The sequence below is a fragment of the Orycteropus afer genome, unplaced genomic scaffold (genome assembly GCF_000298275.1).
Source record: "Orycteropus afer afer isolate SDZICR_OR568_19922 unplaced genomic scaffold, OryAfe1.0 scaffold00015, whole genome shotgun sequence".
Lineage (NCBI taxonomy): Eukaryota > Metazoa > Chordata > Mammalia > Tubulidentata > Orycteropodidae > Orycteropus > Orycteropus afer.
In genome coordinates, this window is record NW_006921602.1 from 9565729 (window position 1) to 9593702 (window position 27974).

The 27974-nt window shown below is 38.6% G+C and overlaps 2 protein-coding genes across 2 annotated transcripts in view; one reads left to right on the top strand and one right to left on the bottom strand.

Moving 5' to 3' along the window:
- The window catches only part of TIPIN (TIMELESS interacting protein), a 20331-nt gene extending 11103 nt beyond the window's left edge, over positions 1–9228 (top strand). The window contains exons 6-7 of the mRNA XM_007958749.2: positions 6920–7126; positions 9032–9228. Of these exons, the coding sequence (XP_007956940.1) occupies positions 6920–7126; positions 9032–9228 (404 nt within the window). The remainder of the gene's footprint in view (positions 1–6919; positions 7127–9031) is intronic.
- A 2896-nt stretch (positions 9229–12124) lies between these two features.
- The window catches only part of DIS3L (DIS3 like exosome 3'-5' exoribonuclease), a 32067-nt gene continuing 16217 nt past the window's right edge, over positions 12125–27974 (bottom strand). The window contains exons 7-17 of the mRNA XM_007957555.2: positions 27646–27825; positions 25242–25411; positions 23970–24131; positions 21744–21991; positions 21081–21173; positions 17902–18435; positions 15730–15884; positions 15444–15622; positions 13869–14014; positions 12521–12695; positions 12125–12433 (exon numbers count right to left, since the gene is read on the bottom strand). Of these exons, the coding sequence (XP_007955746.1) occupies positions 12125–12433; positions 12521–12695; positions 13869–14014; positions 15444–15622; positions 15730–15884; positions 17902–18435; positions 21081–21173; positions 21744–21991; positions 23970–24131; positions 25242–25411; positions 27646–27825 (2351 nt within the window). The remainder of the gene's footprint in view (positions 12434–12520; positions 12696–13868; positions 14015–15443; positions 15623–15729; positions 15885–17901; positions 18436–21080; positions 21174–21743; positions 21992–23969; positions 24132–25241; positions 25412–27645; positions 27826–27974) is intronic.

The window sequence follows — 27974 nt, forward strand, 5'->3', positions numbered from 1 at the left end:
TCCCCCTCCAGAGACGAACTTTTCAGCTTGAACTTGTCGGCTTCTACACGCTTGTGAGCCATTTATCTAAGATAAATTTCTCTCTCTCTCTCTATAAATATATATATACACTTTGCTGGTTTTTGTGTTTCTCTAGAGAACCCAATCCAACACAATATCCTAGGTATTAGTGAGCTGAAATGGACTGGTTTTGGCCATTTGGAATCAGACGACCATATAATCTACTATGCCGGGAATAACAATTTGAAGAAGAATGGTGTGGCATTCATCATCGCAAAGGATGTTTCAAAATCTGTCTTGAAGTACAATGCTGTCAGTGATAGAATAATATCCATATGCCTGCAAGGAAACTCAAGGAGGGCTTGATATGAGTCGGGTCCAACTAGACAGCACATAACAACAAGGAAGACCAGTTAATACTACTGCTGTTCAAATTTACGCACCAACCACCAAAGCCAAAGATGAGGAAATTGAAGGTTTTTATCAACTTCTGCAATCTGAAATTGATCGAACATGCAATCAAGACGTGTTAATTATCACTGGTGACCTGAATGCAAAAGTTGGAAACAAAGAATAATGACTGGTAGTTGGAAAATTTGACCTTGGTGACAGAAATAATGCTGGAGATCACATGATAGAATTTTGCAAGACCAATGACTTATTCATTGCAAGTACCTTTTTTCAACAACACAAACAGCAGTTATTCATGCAGACTTTGCCAGATGGAGTACACAGGAATCAGATTGACTACATCTCTGGCAAGAGGTGATGGAAAAACTTAATATCTTCAGCCAAAACAAGGCCAGGAGCTTGTTAGCAATCTCCTTACCTGGATCCTGCCGCTTTGTCACCCAGGAGTTCTCTCCCTTTCCTGCTTCTGGGGTAGGACCTGTCTCCCTCATCAGTACAATAGTATACATATTTAAAAAATAAATGAATGAAATGTCCAAAACAGTTTTCAGGTTGTGGTGTCTGATCCAAAAGAAAATACATTCAACAAAACTGCTCTATCAGCTACTCAAATGCAAGTTCAAGTTGAAGTTGAAGATAATTAAAACAAGTCCACAAGAGCCAAAATGTGACCTTGAATATATCCCTCTTGAATTTAGAGACCATCTAAAGAATAGATTTGATGCATTGAACACCAGTGACTGAAAGCAAGAGGAATTGTGGGATGACATCAAGAACATCATCCATGAAGAAAGCAAGAGGTTATTAAAAAGAAAAGACCAAAATGGATGTCAGAAGAGACTGAAACTTGCCCTTGAGTGGAGAGTAGCTAAAGCAAATGAAAGAAATTACAAGCAAGATAAAAGAGCTGAACAGAAGATTTCAAAGAACAGCTTGAGCAGACAAAGGCAATTACTATAATGAAATGTGCAAAAACCTGGAGTTAGAAAACCAAAAGGGAAGAACACACTCACCATTTCTCAAGCTGAAAGAACTGAGGAAAAAATTTAAGCCTCAAGTTGGAATATTGAAAGAGTCTATGGGCAAGATATTGAATGATGCAGGAAGCATCAAAAGATGGAAGGAATACACAGAACCACAGTACCAAAAAGAACTGGTCGGTCTTCATCCATTTTAGGAGGCGGCATGTGTTCAAGAACCAATGGTATTGAAGGAAGAATTCGAAGCTGCACCGAAAGAATTGGCAAAGAACAAGGCTGCAAGAATTGATGGAATACCCATTAGATGTTTCAACAAATGGATGTCCACCTGGAGGCACTCAGTTGGTTATGCCAAGAGATTTGGAACACAGCTACCTGGCCAACTGGCTGGAAGAGATCCATATTTGTACCCATTCCAAAGAAAGGGGATCCCACAGAATGGAAATTATCTAACAATGTCATTAATATCGCATGCAAGTAAAACCGTTCAAAAACGGTTGCAGCAGTATATTGACAAAGAACTTCCAGAAATGCAAGCTGGATTCAGAAGAGGACCTGGAATGAGGGATATCATTGCTGATGTCAGATGGATTTTGGCTCAAAGCAAAGAATACCAGAAAGATGTTTACTTGTGTTTTATTGACTATGCAAAAGCATTTGATTGTGTGAATCGTAACAAATTGCGGATAACACTGAGAAGAATGGGAATTCCAGGACACTTCATTGTACTCATGAGGAACCTGTACATAGACCAGGAGGCTGTTGTTCGAATAGAACAAGGGGACACTGCATAGTTTAAAATCAAGGAGGGAGTGTGTCAGGGTTGTAACCTTTCACCATACTTCTTCAATCTATATGCTGAGCAAATAATCCGAGAAGCTGGACTATATGAAGGAGAACATGGCACCAGGATTGGCGGAAGATTCATTAACAGCCTGTGATATGCTGATGACACAACTTTGCTTGCTGAAAGTGAGGATGACTCGAAGCACTTACTGATGAAGATTGAAGAATACAGTCTGCAGTATGGATTACATCTCAATATAAAGAAAACAACAATCCTTACAACTGGACCTATAAGCAGCATGGTAATAAATGGAGAGAAGATTGAAGTTGTCAGAGACTTCACATTGCTTGGTTTTACAATTGACGCCAATGGAAGCAGCAGTTAGAACATCAGATGATGTATAGCACTGGGTAAATCGGCTGCAAAGGAGCGAAGATGTCTCCTTGAGGACTAAGATGCAACTGACCATGATATTTTCAATTGCCTCATATGCATATGAGAGCTGGACAATGAATAAGGAAGACTGAAGAATTGATGCTTTTGAGTTGTGCTGGCGAAGAATGCTGAAAGTATCATGGACTGCTAAAATAACTAACAAATATGTCCTGGAGGAAGTGCAGCCTTAATGCTCCTTGGTAGGGAGAATGGCCATCATTCATCTCACCTACTTTGTGTTCAGAAGGGACTATTCCCTGGAGAATAGTCATGCTTGGTAAGGTGGAGGGTTGACAAAAGAGGGGAAGGCCCTCAAGGAGATAGATTGACACAGTGGCTGCAGTGATGGGCTCAAGTATAGCAAGGATCATGGAGCTGGCGTGGGACTGGGTAGTGTTTCATTCTGCTGTTCATAAGGTTGCTATGAGTTGGAGACAACTTGATGACACCTAACTGCAACAACTGTATTGATAGGATGTATAATGACATTTTTTGTTTTCACCAAAAATACATTACTGTACCATTTTGAAGTGAGAACAATGCATTTGAGTGTTCTGTTGAATACTTTTTTTAAAAAAATTTGTGTTTATTTATTTATTTTTTAAATTGTGATTTGGGTGAAAATTTCCAGAGCAGATTTACTTGGTTAGTGTTTCTTGATACAGTGATATAAAGTTCTAGTTGATTCATTTTTTCCCACCAGATACTGGTTTTACCTTACAAAGATGTAAATCCAAATGGAAGTAAAGCAGCAATTAATCGCACTTAATAAATCTTGGTATTTTTCAGTCTCACTAATTAATGCATGGGATTTTGTTGATGTTTATTAGCAACTTTTCATGTACTCTACAAGTTAATCAGGTGTTACATTTTTATGTTTTTAATAAAAGCATGGTCGTGTCATCCCTCTGCTCAGAGTCCTATGGCTTCTTATTTCTTTAGAAATAAGAGCCACAGTTCTTATAATGTCCTGCTTTCCCCTGAGCCCTCACCCTATGCCCCTTGCCTCTCTGGCCAGCTCTTGGACTGTTTCATTCTCATACTGCTTCAACCACACTGCTCTTAGCTGTTCCTTGACATTGTAGGCACATTTTGTTGTAAAGCTTTTACATTGCCTATTCAATTCATTTTGCCTGGAACACTATCCACTTCCTTGCTTCTAACCACCCCCCTGTATCTGCTTAACTAACTTTGTTATCCTTTTCAAACTGCTCAAATGTCTACTCAATGAATTCACCTCTGACCACACTATTAAAATTTCATGCCCCAAATTTCTGAATTTTCTCCATAATACTTATTCCCCTTTAAATTCTAAATAACTTATTTATGTACCTATACTAGTGATGGCCTCCTGTAGCATATTGGATATTTATGGATTCAGATTCTTTGCCATAACAGCTTGCCTATCTATGAATGTTGCGGTGAATAAATTTAATATGTGGTGCTAGTTTTCTTTCCTTTTTTTTTTATTTCTTATATTACCCAGTCATTTTTAAGGAGAGTGTTACTCAGTTTCTATGTGTTTGCTCCTTTCCCTTTGATCTTCCTATTGTTGATTTCTAATTTTATAGCATTGTTATCTAGGATGCTTTGACGTATTTCAGTGTTTTAAAATTTATTGAGGCTTGCTTTGTGGCCTAACATATGGTCCATCCTGGAGAATGTTCCGTGTACACTGGAAAAGAACGTATATTGTGCTGTTTTGGGTAAAGTTATTGTTGTTACTTGCTGTCGAGTCAGCCCTGACTCATAGCGACCCCTCCTTGGGTTTCCGAGGCATTATCACTATGGAAGTAGTATTGCCCAGCCTTCCTTCCAAGGTGTAGCTGGTGGGTTTGAACTGCCAGCCTTCTGGTTAGCAGTCAAGTGTCTTAGGCACTATGCTACTAGAGCTCCTTGTTGGGTAAAGTACTCTGTAAATATCTATAAGGTCAAGTTGGTTGATTGTATTGTTTAGTTCTTCCACTTCTTTGTTGAGTTTCTTTAAATTCTGGTCTTTCATTGAAAGCAGTGTATTAAAGTCTCCTATTATTACTGTGGCATCATCTAAACAGATGATGTTTTTCATTTCTTTTCAATTCTGTTAAAGTCTGATAAATGTTTTTTAGGGATTTTTCATTGGGTACATAGGTATTTATTATTGTTATTTCCTTGTTCAATTGATCCTTTAATCACTATATAATATCCTTCCTTGTCTCTTACGGTGGTTTTTGTCTTAAAGTCAATTTTATGAGAAATTAATGTTGCCACTCCTGCTCATTTTTGATTGCCATTTGCTTGATATATCTTTTTCCAACTAATTTTCTTTTTTAATCTCATTTTTATCCTAGTCAAAGGAGCAAACTGCTCTCCATCAATAATTCCATTTACATTGTTTTTCCATATTAAAGAGATCATTTACTATTAAAGATATCTTTGTGGTTCACAAAAAGGTAGTTCTTTGTGTCTTTCACTATTATTGATTCAGAATCCTGTAAGCTCTGTAACACAAAGCATATTAGAAATTCCATTGTGTAGTTGGTTCTGATACTTGCTTAACTCCTGCAGCATTGTTTTCTACATGTACTCAATAAGTATTTCCTGACAAAAGAATATAATGTAGCTTCTTGCCTCATTTTTTTCCCATATGGACAGAAAAGCATAGATTTTTTTTTTTTTTTTGTCTTTCACTTTTTTTTCCCCCTTTTTAACTTTTTATTGTGATTTTGGGTGAAATTTTACAAAGCAGTTTCATTTTACTTGTCTTTCCCTATTAAAGAAGAAACTTTAAGATTTCTTTCCAGAGTGTTTGGATTGTAAAAGGTTCGATAAGTATGGTATGATTTTAAAAATTCACTGTACTAATTTTAACAATATGTCTTTGTGTTTAAAACATTTTGCTAATTGAAATAGTTTTTCTTCTTTTAACTGTCATTAGCTAATACCACAATGCATAAAATATACATAGAACAAGAATTGTTGTTGTTGTTATTATATGTTGTCGAGTTGGACCCAACTCATAGCAACCCATCCTTGGGCTTCTGAGGCGGTATCACTACGGAACTAGATTGCCCAACCTTCCTTCCGAGGAGTGGCTGGTGGGTTTGAACCACTAGCCTTCTGGTTAGCAGTCAAGTGCCTTAGGCACTACGCTACCAGAATAGTATATGTAAATTCATATTTCAAATGGTTTTTAATTTTTTGGCCTCCTTGTCAGGTCTGATGGAGTTAGCATTTTTTAACCCCATATATGGTTAATGTGGGAAGTGAAGTGTCAGCTCTGCAGTTTTCTTAATCTCTGTGTGTTCTCTGATTATCTTCTATCTGCAGGTGTTTTGTTATTTTGCAAAAATCTTGTAAGCTACCACTTTTGCATTTTGTTAGGTTGTTTTCTTTTAAACTAGGTAATATCTGTCAGTCTGCTTAATTGAGCATTCAAAGCAAATGTATGTCAGGCTATGCTGAAATGACAAAATGAATGAGGGCCTGACTGTCCTTCCCTTCCGTAGTATGGAGCTGTCAGTATTCATTTTGGGTAGCTCCAAGATAAGACAGTAATTCTGCCAGATGGGTAAGTGACAGTTCATCAATGTCAGTCCTTTTAAATATACTAAAGCTTAATTTTTAATTCTTAAGTGAAATATAAATGGAAGATCTAATATTTACTTTCCAAGCCACAATGGATCATTTTAGGGGCATCCTACCTTGAGATAACTGGTGAACAAGAACAAGGCTTAAAGAGTTATTTCAGCCTAATGTAGAGGGTACTGAACTCCCCGCTCCCCCAGTTAACTTGAAAATATACCCACAGATCTCTAAATTTCTTTTCCTTTTTCACTTTGTGTCTGTGTTTGCTCTATAAAAGAAAATAGCCTATGTAAAAAATTAACTGAGTTCCGCATAGGCTCTATGGCAAGCTATTACAATACATTGGTTTAATGTAGAACAAAAATATGCTTTGGGTTCTCCAAACTCTTCATTAGCCTGAGTATAAAATATTTTTAATCATTACTAAGAACTTTTCCTTTCATGCATATTTTTAAATTAGTATTTCCATTTAACTTAAAATGCCTCTTTAAAGTTATTCATAAATATTCTTTCTTTGAATCTACTATGTATTCACAACATTCTCACAGCTCACAAGTGGTTTATTGAGGTCTGGCATCTTGGCACTTTCAACTGTAAGAGATCCTGGATAGAGAGGGAGAACAGTGTGGACAAAACTCAAAATCATTTGGAGAAGAAAAAAGGGGGGAGGACCAGGTTTGCTTATAACCAGTGTAAGGCTATGGACAGAAATTAATGAACTTTTTCTTTTTCACTATAGATGAAGTAGGGGAAGATAATGGCCCTGATGTAACTGCTACCGAATTAGATCCCTTTATGACAAGTTCATCTGAAAGTGAGAGGTTTGCTTCTGAGTCAAGTAGAAGCCTAACAGAAGAGCAACAACAAAGAATTGAGAGAAATAAACAGCTGGCCTTGGAAAGAAGGCAGGCAAAGCTACTGAGTAACAGTCAGTCCCTTGGAAATGGTACGTTTTATGTACTTCCATTAATATACCCAGGGCCTGTTGAAAATTTTAACTTCTCTACTGTCCTCCAGAATAAAACACATCTAGGAATAGGAAAATGTGATATAGTATATTAAATTTATGTATATTAGAGATAAATTGTGTTTAGCTGCTTGGAATCCACAAAGAATAGTAAGTACAAGAAGTTTTTTTTTCTGGCTGAGTACTTATTAAAAATTATATTAATCATTTAAAATTGATTCTAAAGACTTCAAAAATACATTCTTTCTGACTTCTTAAAGCATGTGACACATAATTTCCTCTTTAGGATTATAATTATGAATATTAATTATTATGATACTGTCCTAAACATGTAAAATGCCTTCTCCACCCATTCAGGATTTTAGAGCCCTGTCTTGCTTCTCTAGTGCTGCTATAACAGAAATACCACAAATGGATGGCTTTAACAAACAGGGATGTATATACTCTTATGGTTTTAAAAGCTAGAAGTACAAGTTCAAAGTGCTGGCCCTAGGGGGGCTGGGTGAAGGTCCCTTGACCTTGGGGTTTCAGCTCTGCCTCCTGTTCCAGCCTGACTAGAGCTGGAGGCTTTTTCTGACTCATGCAGCTGTGAGGCTGATGAACCCAGATCGATAGGTAAAATGGCACAGTCCGAAGATGGGCAGGCAACACGGCAGGCCTAGGCTTGGCCAAGTGCAGGGTCCAGGTGTGCCAAAAGCTAGAGACCTTTCTCAAAGCTTCTCCTGATATACTGAAAGGAGGTCATATCCCAAAGGCAGTTAACTGCTGCTCACAGCAGATTCCACCATGGAGGTGATTACAGTCTCCCATGGGGATAACTACATCCAGCTGCCCAGCCATTCAAAACCATGGTCTAGCCAAGTTGACATAAAACCTTAGCTACCACAAGGCCTGAACTGCTTTTTAGAGCAGTTGTCACTTCTGTTGTGAGCTGTCACTTTTGGAGGTTGTTGGTGTGCTTGTCAGTAGCATCTCCTCTCCCATTTAAAAATGCCTTAAAGTTATTTTTAAAAACAGATTGGGTTTGGAAACTAGATAACCAAGTTTGTTAAAACTTTATTTTAAAATACTAATTTGTTTTGAATTAAGTGAGCAGGATTGCATATAAAATCTTTAATTTCTAATCAAGTTTTTCCTTTTAAAATGGAAAAATAAGAATTATAGGAAGTAATAAGAGATCATATTGCAAAACATGTTTCACCCAAGATAATAAAATTCTGAAGTGAAAATTACTCAATGTGACTAAATTACTATGATTTTTTTCAATTAAAATGAATTTAATTTTTATCTTTACAAGTAGGTATTATATTAGTACTGTGAAGTTACATAAAGATAAAAATATTGTACAGTGGCTTCCTTGATGTCATTCTCAAAGTATACCTAGCAGTGAGAATTAAGGCTCATCTTCTTTTTATGATGAAGGAGCTCTGGTGACACAGTGGTTAAAGCATTCAGCTGCTAACCAAAAGGTCAGGTGTTTGAACCCACCAGCCACTTCATGAGAGAAAAGATGAAGCAGTCTGCTTCCCTAAAGATTTACAGCATTGGAAATTCTGTGGGGCAGTTCTACTCTGTCCTATTGGGTCACTGTGAGTTGTAGTTGACTCGACGGCAGTGGGTTTGTTTTTCTATTTATATGACTTTAAAATTTGTCCAAATGGAAACAAATGTCTTCGGGGTTTTTTTTTTTTAATTTTATTTTACTATAGATCATTTTGATTTGATATACAGCTGCTAAGTGTTTTTGATTTTCTTTAAAAAATTGTCATAATTAACGTTAAGTGATGTTAGATTCATTGCTATTGACCTTAGCCTATGGATTTGTATTTCTCAGATAAGATTGGATCAGGTGTTTCTACTGGGTAATAATGATCTCTCTTTCAGACTTGTTAATGGACACACCCAGGGCACAGACAGTTGGAGAAGTTAATATAAGTGAAGATCAGAAAGAGGAGGAGTCAAATGGATTAAATGAAGACATTTTAGAAATTACATATAGTGATGCTGCCAATACTGTAATTATAGAAGAGGACTTAAAATTGGAGAAAATGCAACTGGAACAGTCCTTTGAAAATGTGTAGTAACTTTATGCTGCACCCTTGCAGTGATGTTACTGATGTTGGATAGGCCTCAACCAAGAGGGAAAATGTATCTATTAATTGCTGTTCTCCCTGTTTGGGGTTACTGTGTATTTTGCCTTACCTAGTGACACTTTTGTAGGTTCCTGTTTAAAATCTGGTATTTATTCCAGTATTTATTTATGTTTGTCATTTACTTATTAAGTCTGTTTATTTTTACATACATGAATGTGACTTCATAAAATGATTAGTAGTTATTAAGCAGCTTCTGCTGCTAGTATGCCATTGAATGCATTGTTTTCACTAAATCGTGATATTTTAAGATGTAAATATATTGACTACTGTCCATTTTTTGAAGTAAAAATTGTTTTATAAAATCTATAGGCTTTATGAAAATTTCTTACTATGTATTTACATGTATTTTGAGGAGTCATTTTTATAATTAAAGGGTTGTATAAGAGACATGTATTGTCTGATCATATAGATACAAATACAGAACTATTAAGAATAAGGCACTGCTCTCTCCAGCTGATTAGGTGGAGAGAAATTTGCAAAGTGCCATGGGGAATACAGAAGACTTAGATAAGATTCACAGCAAAGACCTTTGAGTTGGCAGAGGAAATTCCAAGTATTAGGAAAACACGTACAATAGTGACACAGAAATGAAGAGTTAGGAGATAAGAAAGATTTGAGAATGGTGAATATGAGTCTACAGGTATTTTTTAGGGCTGGATGGTGGGAAGAGTCCTTCCCCTGCCTGAGTTTATTAACTTGGTGGAGGGAGTAATTACAGAGGAGAAAGCACCTTGTTGACAACCAAGTTCAAAAAAGGTTGGTTCTTGGCAAGAGATTTTTTTAATTGTGATTTGGGTGAAAATTTAGAGAGCAAATTCACTTTCCATACAGCAGTTCACATACACTTTGTCTCATGACATTGACCACAGTTTACCACAATGCAACATCTCCCCTCCCACTTCTGACAGTTACCTCTTCTGTGTGTCCATCCCTCCATGCACTCCTGCCCCCTGAGCTGTCTCCCGGTGCATAAACAGCCCTTCTTTCTCCCATGATTGTTCTTTCCAAGGAGTGTATCTGTTGTGGTTATGTGCCGTCAAGTCGGACCTGACTCATAGCGACCCTTCTTTGGGTTTCCAAGGTGGTATCACTACGGAAGTAGATTGTTCAACCTTCCTTCCGAGGAGTGGCTGGTGGGTTTGAAGTGCCAACCTTGTGGTTAGCAGTCAAATGCCTTAGGCACTATGCTACCAGAGCTCTCAGAAGTGTATCTACCTCAGGTAAATGTTCAACTCATATGCCTGTCTTGTTTGGGTGGAAGCCTTGGCAAGAGTTAGGTCTAGGAGGGGAATGTTAAACTAGTTTTTATATCCTAGACTGGGAAGAAGGGTACCTTTTGTGAGAAAGACTAGTCTTTGTAACTAAATTTAGTGTTTTCCTTGGGGAAAAGCTGAGTGATGATGCTAAAGTGGCTTCCATCCACAAAGCAGGGCCAGGCAGGCATCTTGTTCTTTTCTGGCTTGGCTGACTTAAGGTAGGGATTTAAAATAAAACCAAACTCACTGCCATCGAATCGATCTGATGCATAGTGACCCCTCCGTGGGTTTCCGAGGCGGTATCACTACTAAAGTAGATTGCCCAGTCTTCCTTCTGAGGAGTGGCTGGTGGGTTTGAACTACCAGCCTTCCGGTTAGCAGTCAGATGCCTTAGGCTACCAGAGCTTCCTCAGGTAGGTATGGAGGGGTGACATAATTGGTTTGGTTAAACAGCTAGGAAGTTGAGCACAAGGAACATGGGATGAGGGGTGGGCTTGCCAGAGACTGCCCTAGTGATGGGCAAAAAGGCATGTGCAGCAGAAGATTATGGTTTGTTGCAGCCTGTAAGGGTCAGCTAGGAAACAGCTTTTAGCCTGTAGGTACACCAATGTTTAGAGAAACTGCTTGGGATTATTTCTCCTCAGTAGGGTCTGTTCAGGTTTCTGCTCAAAAACTGGATTAGAGGGGATGACTAAGAATAAGGAGAGCTATCTATCCAGTTGGTAGGTTTAGTGGCAAAGTAACAACAGTTTCCAACAAGAGAAAGGCTGATTCACCTTGGGCCTCAGCCTCGTATCATACAAGGAATACTCAAGAAAATGGGTAGTAGGAATAGAGTTTTGAGAGAAAGCTCATTTGTTATTCCCAAGCCGCTCCCTGTGCCCTATCCCAGTTGGTGCTGGGGAGGAGGCTTTGAGTCAAATATGAAATCGTCTAAAAGTGGGTAATTGGACAGGACTAAGTCCTATTTGAAAGTGACTGAAAAGTCAATTTGACTAATGTCAGAGGGGCCTATAACCCAAATGGCCCGGTGTGGCAATTATTTATTTATAAAGAAAATTTATTTATAAAGAACTAACTTTAGACAAGACAACCAAAAATTAATTCTGGGTTTACTCAAAAGCAGCTGGCAATGTGGTTCTCAGAGCTACCATTACTATATACCAAAAACCAAAACCAAACTCACTGTCATCTAGTCAATTCTCATACCAACCCCCATTGAGTTTCCAAGGCTGGAAATCTTTATGGAAGCAGGCTGCCTCATCTGTGGAGTAGTGGGAGGTTTGAGCCACTGACCTTGTGGTTACCATCCAAATGCCTTAACCACTATACCACCAGAGCTCCTACTATATAGTACCATATACTATTATTCAATACTGAGAAATCAGTTTCCATAGTGACCTCATTACACTTCAAAGTAATTTTAATTACGAGAACATTTTACATATATAAAATATCTACCCAATCCTGATTGACTATAACACTGGGTGACACACAAAATTAGGTGTTGAAGAGAAGGTAAAACATTCACAGAAGATAAAGCTCCTTTAATGAAATAAGGGAGTATTTCACATTCTGTCACTGCTTGAAACATCCAGGAGAGCTAGGTCCCTTATCTCCTCAAGAAGCATGTACAGGCTTCTTCCCTTTGTTTGGCAGTATTCTTCATATTCTTCCTGAATGGTGTTTACTTTGCCTTCTTGGGCAAGCTGAGCTTCCTCCACAGATCTAGTTACTTCTTTCACTAACTCACTCTTCAGCAGGAGGGGCCCGTGATGAGAAAGTTCTGTGTCTGCTGTCATGTATGGTTTGTTGCTTATTATTTCAAGCCTGATTGTATCAGAATGGCAACGTGAGGCCTGTACAGATATTCTTACCTATCATAAAGGAGAAAATGCATATTAGGAAGTCACATATTTTGTTCTTTTCACAGGAAACAATACTTAATATAAATACAGACTTACTGTCACATGGTCAAACAAATGGAATGTTACAGAGTCCCCTCCAGTTGTGGTAGAGGTAATTTTGTTTTGAAATCGTTGAAGGGATCCTGGTTTCCATTCAGAAAGGCTATCTGGGCCACATGAGATCACTAAACCATCTTTATTTTTCAGGTAAGCAGCACCTTTAATCCCAAACCTGAATCATTAACAGAATAAAAATCCAGAGGTAAGTCGTTTTAGTATGCAGATCTTGTACACTTAACCTATAATGCTAGTTTTTTTTCTAAATTAAAAGCAAATCTTTTGTCCTGTGATTTTGCTTCAAAAATTTCAGCTGAGTAGATAGATATAAACAAATTTGGAATATATGAAAGTAAAATCCTATCCTAAAACTGATGAGTGATAGTCACAGGGGACATCAAACTCAATTGGCATAACATACTACACAAAACATTGTTCCACTTCCTACTTTGGCAAGTAGCAACTGGGATCTCAAAAGCTTGCAAGCTGCCATCTAGATGCAACGATGGGTCTCTCCTCGTCCAGAGCAAAGAATAATGAAGAAAACCAAAAATTCATGGATACAATCAGTCCTAGTGACTAGTACACCATCCAGTCTGCAGCCTATATGACTATGAGACCAGAAGAACTAGATGGTGCCTAGCTACCAATGTCAACCATTTGGAAGGGGATCTATGTAGGAGATCCTGGATAGAGAGGGAGAACAATGTGGACAAAACTCAAAATCATTTGGAGAAAAAAAAAGGGGGGGACCAGGTTTGCTGGTCCGATAAGAGACTGGTGGAACCACTGAGACTATGGCTCCTAGCTGCCCATCAGGTCTGGAACTGAACCCACACCTGTGGCTTCCAGCCAAGCAAAAGACAAGCATATGAGTTGAACATTTACCTGAGATAGATACACTCCTTGGAGAGAACAATCATAGGAGAAAGAAGGGCTGCATACGTACCAGGAGACAGCTCAGGGGGCAGGAGGACATGGAGGGATGGACACAGGAAAGAGGTAACTGTCGGAAGTGGGAGGGGAGCTATTGCATTATGGTAAATTGTGGTCAATGAATGTCATGAGACAAAGTGTATGTGAACTGCTGTATGGAAAGTGAATTTGCTCTGTAAATCTTCACCCAAATCACAATAAAAAAAAAAAAAAAACTGATGAGTGATACAGACGGACTAGATTCCAATCTCCTACCTCATACTAATAATACTAAATTATACTTTATGGATATGCTGTAACTTTGTAGTTGTTAAAATAGATATTTAACTAATTATATCTAATGACTGTTAGTGTTCTAGACTTGTATTTTAACTCTGATTTCTTCTTAACCATTCTGTTAGATGTAACATACCTTGGTATAAATACAAGCACACCATTTGTTCTAATTGAGTAAATAACACCATCAGATATGCACCGCTCCTCAGTTTCAGGGTCTCTGTCTTTAAAATACATGCACTGGAAAAGCTCAGTAGACTGCTTCTGAGAATGCTGTGCTGCCTGTAAGAAGAAGCACACCCAAAGCATGACACCAGACCCCTGGCGTGCCCAGAAGGAACAAGGAAGTCATGTCCCCATGGAAACACTGTCTTTAAAAAGGTTAGATTCCACAAAATTTTCAATACATAAACTATTTTATATTAGAAATTACATCAATTTTTTACTGGGAAACTATACATTATTATCCCCTCCAAAATGTCTAGAAAATAAATTCTTTAAAGAAAACAACCTACTATCTAGAACCTGTTTATAGTTCATCAAATCGTTAATTGCCTTCAAGTTGATTCTGATTCATAGCAAGCCCCATGTATTATAGAGTAGAATTGCCCTATACGGTTTTTTGGCTATAATAATGGAAGTAGTTCACCAGGCCTCTTCTTCCACAGTACAGCTGTGTGGGTTTGAACTGCCAATTTTTAGGTCAGTATTTGAGCACAAACTTTGCAAGAGGTTGGGAAATTTGGGACATGCTCATTTCAGGTAAAGGAAAAAGTACCATCCATACCTATGTGTTACCTTTATTTTCAAGTTTGATCTAATAAACTCTTGTCAGTGTTAGTGTAAACTGGCACTACTGGCACTACTATAGTACAGATCAGTACCTTTTGACTCAGCATTTCCATTTCTAGGAACTTATCCAGGCAAAAATCTGACAAGTCTGTAAAAGTGTATATATAAGGACAGTTGTAAACTGGATTAACTATAACAGCACTGCCCACCAGCACCTCCTGCAATGATGGAAATTATATAGCTGCCTTGTGCAACTGGCAGTCACATGCGGCTACTGAGCACGCTAAAAACTGTGGCTAGTGTGAAAAGGAAAGAAAAGTTAAATATTTTTTAGTTTTAATTAATTTAAATCTAAATAGCTAATGTGGATAGTGGCACAGCACAGAACTAAAACACTAGGTGATAGAGAAAATTGGAAACTAAACATAAAATACAACACAGCTTCTAAAAGTATGGAGCTATATTTATTGATAGGCATGCTATCAATAGCAGGTGTGTTAAGTGAGAAAAACATTTCAAACAGCAGGTACGATATAATATTTTTATAAATAAAAATGTTAGGATTATCTGGAGTTGTAACTAATGTTACTAATGTTACATCCCTGGGTAGTAAGGTGATGGGTATCTTTACTGTCTTCTTTTCATACATTTATGTGTTCCCTGACTTTTCCATTTCTACATTTTGGGAAAAATGTTTAACCTATTGTTAAATTTCCCAAATCCACGTAAGCTACCCCAGAACATCTGTGAATCTATTGAGAGCTACTCAGCAAACTATAATGTTTCACGTTATTTCACTGGTAGAACAATTCTAGGATTCACTTTGCTAGAATATATGGTACTTCATTCTGCTACACAGTAAAGCTGGTACTCTCTTAACAAAAGAGATGACAGAGCGGAATTTAAAATATCCTCTTACTCGGTTTCTGTTGTTGATATGTCTGCATAATTCCTCTAGATCTTTGTGGTTAAACAGATTTTCCTTAATTTCCATTTTGTTCTCTTTTGAAACGGCAGCCATTAACAATCGGTGTACTATAATATCAGAATATCTTCTTATTGGAGAAGTAAAGTGAGTGTATTTATCTAACGCAAGACCTTTAAAAAGAAACCAAAAGATTGAAATCGGCAACAATAACAAAAATAAACTCTCTAAACAATTTGCTCAAGGTTCTCACCACACGTAGGAAAATGTTCTTATTCACCATAATGGTGGAACTCTTCCTCTGCACACGAACCAGTAGAGAAATACAGTGCGTTGGACATGGCCTGCGTAGCCATAGAGCGCAGCAACTTGTTTACAATGGGATCGCTGGGGTCATTTGCATTGTCCAGAGAATCAGCCAGTGTTTTATTGGACCTGATGAAGAGCAGAGAAACATTTATTCAGCCCAAGCAGTAATTTACAAATCAACATGGGGGGTGGGGCAGTGGGAACCCTTGCACTTATCAGCTGGAATACCTTTGTCCCACAGTAGTTAAATTTATTTTGGACACCTCTCAGAAGTGACACCTTTCAACTACTGAAATCTAGTTTGCTTTTAAGGTTTAAACAAAGAATATGTGTCAAAACTTAAATGAATTTCTTATGTACTAAAATGTGTTGATACGTGTAACACTTGGCACACAGTAGGTGGTCAAATATGTGCTGAATTAAATTCTGAATACCCTTAAGCTTAAACATCACATACAGGTCAGAAAATGGACTTTTTCTTTTTTGTTTTTAAAAGGCAAGAATACTGAGCCAAAGAGTTCAAAACAAAATAAAACCTAAGGTATACAAGTGAAAAAACCTAAATTAGTTTTCCTTTTAAAGGAAGATGAAATATTCTATTTATTTACATTCAAAATAATAATGTAAAAAAAATCAGGAAATATAAAATTATATTACAAAATAAAACTAATAATACAATATATAATTCCGTTCTATATTGTAGCCAGCTAAGAGTAAAGGGGAAAAGATGACGATTAATTATGAACAGAAACAACATGATAGAGTCGTCAGTAATATGAGTTTTCAAGTTCAACAGACTTGGATTCAAATCCTGGCTCTGCTCCAGACTAGCTGTTCAATCACAGGCAAGTTACTTAACCTCTCTGGACTTAATTTCCCTCCTGTAAAATATGAATGATACACCACCACCTCATCACTTATGAAGATTATTCAAGGTAATGTCTGAAAGCCCTTAACCCTTGCACCTGGCACATAGACAATTCAACCAGTGAGCACCACACAAACAAAATATAGTATCATCTAAAGGTAAATAAGGAAGAGCTCTGGTGGCATAATGCCTAAGGCATTTGATTGCTAACCAGAAGTCTGGCAGTTCAAAGCCACCAACCACTCCTCGAAAGGAAGACTGGGCAATCTATTTCCACACATATACCTCCTCAGAAACCCAAGGATGGGTTGCTATGAGTTGGAATTCAACTTGACGACAGTGAGTTTGTTGGGTTTTTTTTCAAAAGGTAATATTTTTTTTTTTAAAAAAAGGTGTTATAATTATTACCTGTGATTCAAAAAAAATTTTTTTTTAAATCATTATACATAATTTTTTATGAGGAAAATATTTTATCCTGAAAGTTGGGAGTCAAAATGCCCCATTTTATAGACCGACGGTATAAACTTACCATTGGTGTAGTATCTTATGATGCTGCCATAGAGATAGGGTATTTGCCTATGAGGCAGATGAAATTAAATCAAGAATAACAGGTTCTTTAATTCTGTATAACAAATTGTAATAGGTCAAGATTATGCCTAAGTAAACTTGTTTGAAGCTTCCATGCCTAATGTTACAGTAAATGAAGAGAACCAGAAAGTTTTCTATTCTTGGTCAAAGATCTGGCTGCCACATTATGAGAACTACTGCTAAGACTAAAAAAAGTACAGTCTTGGTTAGAATGGGAGAAAAGGTAGAACAAAATTCAAATTCATAAAAAAGACCAGACTTACTGGTCTGACAGAAACTGGAGTAACCCCTAAGATTGCTACCCTAAGACTTTTAACTTGGAACTGAAGCTACTCCCAGAGGTCATCTGACAGCCAAATGAGAGATTGGCCTATAAAATAAACAGTAACACCCAGGAGGAATGAGCTCCTTAGAGCAATCAACTACATGAGATCAAACAGGCAATATTTGTCCACAAGCAAAGATGAGAACTCAAGGAGGGGCAGGGAAACTAGAGGGATGGAAACAGGGGAGGCAGGGTGGGAATGTTGGGGGATAACAACCTGTATCACAGAACAATGCCATTTGTGTATGAATTGTTGACTAGGAAACCAATTTGCTCTGTAAATTTTCACCTAAAACACAATTAAAAAAAAAAAAGTGTACAACACTTCCTCCCATTCCTCTGCCCCCTCGAAAGAGGAATACCGTGTATCTATGGAGAAGCCTTTTGCTTTAGCACATTCCCGGAGTTCAGAAAAAAACTCCTGGTGTGGAGGAGGGTGTCGGCGCAACAGGGCCTGGTGAGGGAAGGTCTCCAAGATCTTCTTGGCCACCCAGTGGTTGGCCAGGATCATGCATTCAGCCACTGTCTCGTGGACTTCCAGGGGCTGCTTGGGGATGAGATCATGAATGTTCTTTTTTTCATCTAGCTGTACGCGAACCTCTACCCCTTCGAGTTCCAGGGCACCGCAATGGTCTCGTTTAGCTCGGATATGGCGAGCTATGTCGGTCAGTTTTCCAATTGCCCACACTAACTCCTCCAGCTTGGCTTGTCTGCTCTTCTCATCCAAGTCTTTGAATTCTGGGATATCATCAATAACGCTGACGTTTCCATCCAGTAGTTCCTGTGCTGCTTCATAGAACAGTTTATATGTTGACCGAATAATGGTTCTGCCGTACCATACTTTCTTAATTTCATAGGAGGTTTTATCCAATTCCCACATGACACTTACAGCGTACCTACAAAACCAGTAACAATGACAATATCACTATTCAGTTTTCCAAATTTTGAAGCAAGAAGAACTTGACTGTAAATGTAACTTGCAAGAAATGATATTGCCTGTCTTGGTGTTTATGTTTGCATCACAATAAAAGTTAAAAAAAAAAAAGAAAGAAAGAAAGAAAGAACATTGCCACAAGTTTCTGGCCTAATGTCTCAACCCAACCACTCTATCGTAAAATCAAAATATATTCTGAATTAAAATAACAAAGCCAGACTAGGTTCTGCTGAGCCCTAAACAAATATGAAATCAGCTCATGTGATGTCACAAGCCTTACCTTACCATCCTCTGCTTTGATTAGACTAGCATGGCACAGATAACAGCCAAGTCTATTTGGCTCCCCAGTAAAGAAGAGCAAAGCCTTTCCAATCCTACAGGATGATACTGAATTATGATGTCAATGTTGATGGTAGGTAAACCAGCAATAAGATCAGTTAGTAAAGAAACATTTTGCCACCAAATCACACTATTTAAAAACATATACAAAATTGGCAGCACATATAAAAAACAAAGGTCTAATTTCCCTAATATGTAAAGAACTCCTACAAATCAATTAGAAATAGATCAAGAATTGAAAAAGAAAAATGGGCAAGGAACATGAGTAGTTGACAGAAAAGAACATATAAATAACTTATGCATATTAAAAAATGTTTTAACTTTACTCATAGTAAAAAAAAATGTAAATTAAAACCACTTTAAGATACTGATTTTCATCTATCAAACTGGCAAAGATAAATTGCAGTGAATTGCTTGATGTGGCCCTTCTAGCCATTGTCCTCCACCATTCTGTGGTGTTTCGTAAATCCCATTATCCATGCCTGTTTGGGGTGGTGTGGTAGTTAAGGTCAGGTATCAACTTGGCTGGGCAGCTGGTAGTAGTCATTCCCTACAATGACTGGCAATCGACTCTGTGATGGGATTTAGGTTAATTCTGTTGGGACAACACAAGTGGAATGTATCTTGAGTCCTGCCTTGCTGGAGGGTATAAAAAAAATCACCACCCTTAGCTTCCCAGAGGGTTTTACCTACGAATCTCCTGGGAAGATTCGCTTGCTTCTTGCTCCGGCTTTGATCCTTGGCTTATCGTCATCTCACCCCTGGATTTGGGACAGCAGCCGCCGTCTGATCTGCTGATCGAGGTTCATCTAACCCCAAGAGTTGGGAGGATCCGCCAGACCTACTCACGGACCTGGGACTCGCCAGCCTGCCAGCCTCCACCACCACTATGTGAGACGAACCCTTGGGTGTCTGTGAGTTCTGTGAGGCGTTACAGCGAAATTCAGAACCCTAAGACTGGGGAAATTACTGGGAGGAGGAGGAGGGGTTAATGTCTGAGATGATGGAGTGGCATGGTAGTTTGGACATTTGGGACATCTTTGACCTCCGCCTCATGGGGACCAGCCTCGTGCTGATCTTTCTAAGAGAAATTGTTCAAGCATAAATAAACACATGTAACCACTGTGTTGGCAAGGCTGTGGGGAAACAAGCACTCTCATAGACTGATACACAAACCAAACTTACTGCTCTCAGGTCAGCTCTGACTCACAGCGACCCCTCCTTGGGTTTCCCATACACTGATGGTGAGAATGTAACTGGCATAACCTCTGTGGAGGGCAATTTGATTATATTTATCTAAACACAAATGCATGTGCCCTTGAACACAGGAAAACTCCTTCTAGGAATTTATCTTTCAGAAAGATTTAGACTTGTAAAATTGTGAAATGACCTATGTTCAATGTATTTCAGCACAGCTTTGTTTGTAATAGCAAAAGATTAGAAACAACCCAAATTGCCACAGACAAGCGACTGTTATTAATATGGAATGATCTCCAACATGCAGTAGATTTTTTTTTAAGAAAAGTTAGAGGCTGAATAGCACATATATAATGTACCCCAGTTATAAAGAAAGAATCATATTTGCTTGTGTGTGTATACATATATACCAGAACCAAAACCCACTGCCACTGGGTTGATTCCAACTCTAACGACCCTTTAGGAGAGAGCAGAAGTGCCCCATAGGGTTTCTGAGGCTGTACATCTTTATGGAAACATACTGCCTCATCTTTTTCCCGTGGAGCAGCTGATAGGTTTGAACCACCAACCTCCTGGTTAGTAGCCAACTGCTTCAACCACTATGTCACCAGAGTTCCTGTACAGATATCTCTCTCTAAAAAATATAAAATAAACTGATAACTGAGGGAAAGAGAGGGAGGCTCTCACTAGGTATGTTTTAGAACCTATGAATTTGGTACCAAATAATTTTATTTCCTATTCAAAGATAAATACAAACTTTAACTACAACAAATGTACAAACCACAATTCCCTTAGTTCATGACCTTCATGTACAATAGCCTCAAACAGAGAATACAGACACATGCATCCACAGCTTTGAATACAAAGCCATATGTATTTGTTCCCAGACTTTGGCTGACTTCAAAGAAGAGTAGTGCAGAGGGGTGGGAGGATACAAGGGTAAGGAATAGGGTGGTAAGAGTATGTCAGAAAGAAGAGGAGGTCTGGAGCAGGGAACATCAGGCACCACAGAAGAGCCAAGACAAGTTCTGAAGACAAATAATAATAATAATAAACAGCAGACAAACTCACCTATCAACACCTCCCAGGAGGGAACACAAACCAGCACTCAGGATGGAGGGCAGCATGTCGTAGCGGCGATCCGCTAAATAACAGGTGGTGGCCCTGTGAATGACACACATGCTCGTATGTGACCTTCAGCAGCAGGAAGAACTGCTGACTCCATGTGCTGCAGGGAGGTGAACGGCCACAACTGCAGCACAAATTCCTCCAGGCTTTTTCATAAAGTACAGCAGACTGGGTAATAAAGCTATTCCCAGGCTCCCACTTTGTTAAGTGATACTGCTTTTGGCTGAATATTTTCCCACTGACACAAAAAAAGAAAAATCTTTCTTCAGTGACATGAATCTTAGTTATGTAAGAAAAATTTAAGTGTTCATGATCCAGTATTTCTAAAAAATAATACTATATGACCGCATGAAAATTTTAACCCATTGCAATTGAGTAGGAAATAATGTGTGAAAAGGTTATATTGCAAAAAGCAGAGGTAAATTGACCAAGGTACTACTTTTTTAAAGGAAGAGGGGAAGTGGACCTCATTTTTTTTTTTTTCTTAAAGGGAATCTTGAGAATTGCACAAACGTGAAATCTTGGTTTTGAAAACCTGAAAGTAGCATACTTACAAAACATGTTACAGTCACACACAATCACAGTGCTGATTTCAAACAGCATTACCTGGTTCTTGCTTCAATATCAGTGTAAGAATTTGGTGCCACAAAGTATGTTACATCTGCAATGTGGACTCCAAGTTCCAGGTTGCCATTATTTAAGGTTCTGACTGAGAGTGTGTCATCCACGTCTTCACAACCTTTGGGGTCAATGCTGAACACAAGGTGGGTTTTCCTCAAGTCTCTACGTACTTTTTCTTCTTCAGGACTCACCTTCCAGGGACTTTCTGGTGTGTTCACTGGCATCTCACACATCTATTCAAAGAGGCCAAATATTCAGGAAGACATGTCCAAGAAGTTTCCATAGAAATCCACTTCCTTACATGCTCTATGAGACCTCATAAAAATTCCATTCATTCCCATTATCTTCTGGAATCAACCTATGTTCACTTCTTCCAATCAGTAATTATTTATTAGGTGCCTAATACAGAGCAGATATGGTGTTCGGCTCTGGAAAGCCAAGAGTCCATAGGTAAGACACACTCCCCTGTCCCTGTGGACCTTTACAGTCTAATAGGAAATGTCTAACACTACCAGCCTTTTCAATCATGGAGCAGGAATGAATGGATCATTTATAAAGAGGACAACATCCACCCCGCTTTTAAATGATCCATTTGTTTAAATGTAGTTGAACTTTTCATTCAAGTCAAACCTTGAGGAAAAAAAAAAAACCAACTACTGAAAATGATTATGTGCAAAATATTAAAACCTCACTCCTTAAAGATAATTTAAACAGGACCAATCTATGGCATTTTCTTTCATTACCTTTTTAAGTTATCAATTTGCAGTTAAGTAGGCTAAAAGAGAAGAGAAAATTCTAGTCCCATGAAATGTAAGCCACATTTTATTTTATTCTAACATTTGTACCAAGAGCTGCCAAACAAATCAACAAATAATTTCCAGAAACTAATGTTAAGTATAAAAATTTAATAATGTAAAAGATTCTAAGATATTTTACTATTATAGCTGTCAAAAACTATAATGAACATAAGAACACCATATACTCTTGACGGCAATGCCAACTGTTTCGATTTTTCTGGAAAACAATCTGCCAATACATGACTAAAGTTATTTAAATTTTTTATGCCCTTTGACATAGTAATCTCACTTTAATGATTATATTCCAAGGAAATGATCAAAAGGGGGAAAAAAAAGAAAGCAGTGTTTATTAAAATGTTTGAAGTAGCATTCTTTATAATAATGAAAAATTAAATAGCACAAATATTCAACAATTGAGGAATGCTTAAGTAAACTAGGGTACATCAGTATACAGTAATTTGCCATAACTATTAAAAATAAGGAAGCTGATGTCAATATATAAAAATAATGTGAAAGAAGGGAAATAAGCAGAGTACAAAACAGTATGTACACACTGTGAATATTGCTATGTAAGTACAAACACAATTTATGAGGACTTTAAAATATCATAGTGATGAAAATACCAATGCTATGTTTATGGGATTTTTTTCTTTTCTTCTCACAACTTTTTATTATGATTTAGGTGAAAGTTTACAGAGCACATCAGTTTTCCATTCACGAACTCACACACATTGTTTCATGTCATTGACTGTAATTCCCTCAATGTAACATCACTCCACCCACACCTTGTCTGTGTTTTTCGTTTCCATTCCTCCTTCTCTCCTATCCCTTCCTGACTTCTGAACTTTGTCCTTGGAGAAATGCTGCCTTATTTGATCTTCAATGTTCATTCTTCCTAGAGTTATTGTTCACCTTGTCAACTGTTGATGGGATTTTTGTTTTCAGTAAAGGTTACAAAAAGTTTCAGAATGAGCATGATTTTTTTGACCCAGGGGTCACAAGTATATTGAACCTAGGAAGCTGCTGCCTGTGGCCTTGGGCAGGGCTCTGGGTGAGTGATTCTGACAGCAAGTAGAGCTCAGTTGGGTCTATAACTAGGCAGCCTTATGTTGCTGAGAATGGATGTAAACTGACTATAAGACTCTGACATATCATTTTTAAGCACAGTTGGAAAAATAAAAATTGAGAGCTGTGAAGCCTATAGGAGAGTAATTTTGCTCCTGAAGCTGACTTCAATCTGGTCCAAATACAGAATAAAGAAGGAGTGAGATTTTTCCACTATCTGTGGCTTTTGCCAGTGGATTATTATATAATACAAGCATTTTTCTTAATGATGAAACAAACGATAACAACAAAAACAAAAGAAAGATACAAAATGTTTGTCACTAGACCAATGGCCTTTGGGAAATCTGACCTGAGCTTCTGAGAAAGGCACAACTGAAATACTGTTTTCCACCAAGATGGTTGCTATTTCCCCTTCCAGATCTCTGATTCTTCCTAAAACTCGCACAAAATGTCCATTTGGATACACGGATGTGGACTCCCAGGAATCAATGCGGACGACCACCCGGAAGTCCTGCACAAAGGGAAGAAAAAAATGAAACATGAGCCCAGTACCTGGAGTTAAGTGGGTCAATTAGAAGCATCAAACAAGAGAGAAACAGCATGGAGGCCTAAGAACAGTAGCCAATTTTCAAGTAGTGGCACGTTTTCTCATTCTTCTATTTTAGTGAATCGCCAGATGGTATACAAATGTTTTGGGCCCAGTACTTTGGATGGAGGCATTACAGCTCTACATCAAAGAAGTAGGCTGGAAATGTTAGTTTTTAAAGAAAGTCGATTGTAAGACACTCTAGTTAACACTTGTGACACAAGGGAAAAACCAGTACAGTCCAAATTAAGTTTTAAAACAATAGCCTCAATATATTTTTGTTTGGGGGGGATGGGGAATTACTTTCTAATTTCTTTGAAGTCTTAAGATGCCATTTGGTAGGCAACAGGGTATCAATGTGAACTGAACCTCCACTGCCCAAGAATTCCGGCAACCATAGAGGTGGAAAGCATCAGAGTTGCGACTGGCCTCCAAAGCCTGCAACAAGGTTTCAAGATGTAGAGGTACACAATGACAGGGTTACTGCCTGGGGACCTCCTGCTTTAGGGGCTCATTTACAATTTGTTGTAAAACATCAGGTGAATTAAATCAGGCAATGCCTACATCCAGGCCACAAGAAAAGGTTAATTTCTAACTTTCCTGTTTATGTCTTCTCGCCACTGCTATATTCCTTTATGGATAATCGATTCTGTGAAGTACCACTATATCATCCCTATAGGGCAGAGTGATCGTATTTCTATATTGCTTGCTAGAAGAAAGCTTGTTAGTGTTGGCAAAGTGTATCTATTGAAAGTTTCTGTGCTGGACAGCTGAATAATATATGTTCTCACTGGATGTCCTACACAGCTCTTTCTAGGACACTCTCTGGCCTTCCTTTATTAACCAAGGACTACTTAATGGATGGTCTTACATATTTAGAATTTTTTTTTTTTTTTTTTTAAAACAGTATCTCAGAATGCCAGATGCCATCAATAATTTACCGCCTCTTATGCAGACGAATTAACAACGTTTCCTGGTTCTGCTCAGAAGCCGGCTAACAGGATGGGGAGATCTGCAGGGAACAATGTCAGCTACCTGGAGGGCTTCAGCTTGCTGAGTGCTAATTCGGATTTTGGGAATTCTGTAATCCCAAGGTGTAACTACGATTTTCTGAGCATTTTTGCCCTGAGATTGGACCTCTTCTTTGGATGGGAATGTTACCACATAATCCCGCCAATTCTTCTGAAGGATGCCCACCACTCTGCCTTTAGGGAAACAAAACAAAATAAAGCATTAACTGGCTAGATGTCATCAATCTGGACTCTCTAGCAGGTAAACAAGAGAACAAGAAATACAATGTCTCATTTTTTTCCAAGCATGTCCACACAAGAGATCCTTAAAGATACGTATTTGCCTTTTTAACATTTTGTTTTTGAGATGCATACTTTGTTTTAAGATGGGTATTTAAAATTTTTTTAATAACACTGTCAGCATGTTCTTTCTTCCCTGGGACATCATAAGACTTTCAGGACCCATCCACCCCACTTTGTCTCCTGCCCTTACCTTATCAATCTCAGGTTTAGGAACATTGGGAAAAGTCAATGATTTCCACCTTCTTTATCCCGTGCCCTCTACTGTGCATTTTCACGATCTCTCCTGCATTATCCCACCAGCCAAGATCATTTGGTCCAAGGTCACATATAGAAAAGTATACCAATCCTAAGTCTGATATACAACGTGTTTAATCATCACTGATTTAAGTCAAGAAAAACAAACTTTAATAGTTAAGTGTATCTCTTTTATATTCCTTTCACAAATATTTACTGGACCCCTACCAGGGGCAAGGCCCTGTTCTACGGGCAAGGAATACAGCAGTACCAAAACAAAGTCCCTGATTTCATGGAGTTCACATTCTAGACTGGGTATCTGTGGAGTGGAAAACAGGCAATAAGCAAATAACTGTATGTGGGGTAGTGATAATTGCTGATAAAGATGCAAAGTAAGGTGAAGTGAAGGTTCAGAAGGGACAACTATTTTAAATAAACTGACATTCAGTCATGATTTGAATGAAGTGAGAAAATATGGTGTGAGGATGTCTGGGGAAAGCTTGTTCCAGGTGGTAGAAAGAATCAATGGGTCAATGTGGCTGAAGCAAAAGATAATGACAGGGAGAATAACAGGAGGCAGCCCAAGCTTGGACCTTGTAGGCTGTGGTAAGGATTTTGGATTTTATTGTGAGAGAAACAGGAAGCAGCCATTGGAGAGTTTTGAGCAGAGGTTTAACAGGACCTCCAAAAAAAAAAAAACCAAACTCACTGCTGTCGAGTCAGACCTGACTCGTAGCGACCCCTCCTTGGGTTTCTGAGGCAGTATCACTACGGAAATAGATTGCCCAAGCTTCCTTCTGAGGAGTGGCTGGTGGGTTTGAACCATCAGCTTTCTGGTTAGCAGTCAAATGCCTTAGGCACTATGCCACCAGAGCTCCTTAACAGGACCTACTTTACCTTTAAAAGGATCCCTGTGGCTCCTGTGTAGAGAAAAGGTTACATGGGAGCAAGAGTAAGAACAGGGGGATGAGTGAGGAGGCTGCTCTGATAATCTAGCCAAGTGGTGTCAGTAGACCAATTAGGACACAAGCAGCGGAAGTGTGGGAAGCAGCTAACTTCAGGCCATATGTTAAAGTTAGAGCTGACAGGATTTGCTGATGCATAAAAGAAAGAAAAAAGTCAAGGATATTTCCAAAGTCTTTGGCTTGACTGTAAGAATGAACTGTAACAATGAACTTGTCTTCTTGGGGAACACTGGAAAGAGCAGCTTTGAGGTAGAAATCAGGAGTTTGTTGTTAGGCATGTTAAATTTTCAATGCCCATTAGACATTCAGAGAAAGATGTCAAATAAACAGTTGAGGAGACAAAACTGGAAGCTGAGGAAGGGCTCTGAGCTAGAGATGTAAAGCCATAGGACTGAATGAGATCTCATAGGGAGGCAGTGCAAGAGAGTAAGAGATCCAGAGTGGAGACCCAGGGCACCCAAGAGGATAACAACATGGAGAAGAGCCAGCAAAGGCACTGCGGAGGAGTGACTGGTGGGGTAAAACAGCAGAAAGAGTGTAGAGTCCCAGAAGCCAAAGGAAGCAGTCAGTGATAACAAGGACTGAAAACTGACCAATGCTTTGGCAATGAGGAGGTGACTGGTGACCCTGACAAGAAGAGTAGTGGGGGAAGCCTAAATGAAGTGGCTTCATGAGAGAACAGGCAGAGAGGAAGTAGAGATAGTGCAGACAGAAGCAAAGAAAAAGGGGGATATGAGACCCAGGTAGGGTTTTTGTTTTAAGTAAAACAATACAGCATATTTGGGTACTCATGAGAAAAAAGTAAACTTGCAGAGGGAGAAACTGATAATGTAGACCAGACAATGGCATTTCTTGATTGTGTAGGAGAGAAAATACATACGTTCCACAGGAAAAACAGGTAACGAGGTGATGTTCTAGCTGGCTCACCTGTAGGCATGGGCTCACTTGGGGACTCGCCTGAGGCCTTGTCCTCACTGTCATTCTCACAGAGGGCTGCGGTTCTGCCTTTCCATTCATTCTTAGGGAGCAGTTCCACAGCTACAACGTCTCCATGAATTGAGCGGTTTCGAGCCTTCATCCCATGGATTAGGATGTCACTGACTAAATCTGTGTTTGGGGCAGCACAGAGAAACCTCATCAGGCCAAGACTGGTGCCACACCAGTATGGCACTTCAAACACACAGTATTTGAAGTCACATCGGCATTCCTGCAAATAAAAGTGTCCTCCCTTCAAGGGCGAGGTCCAACTTCTGTTG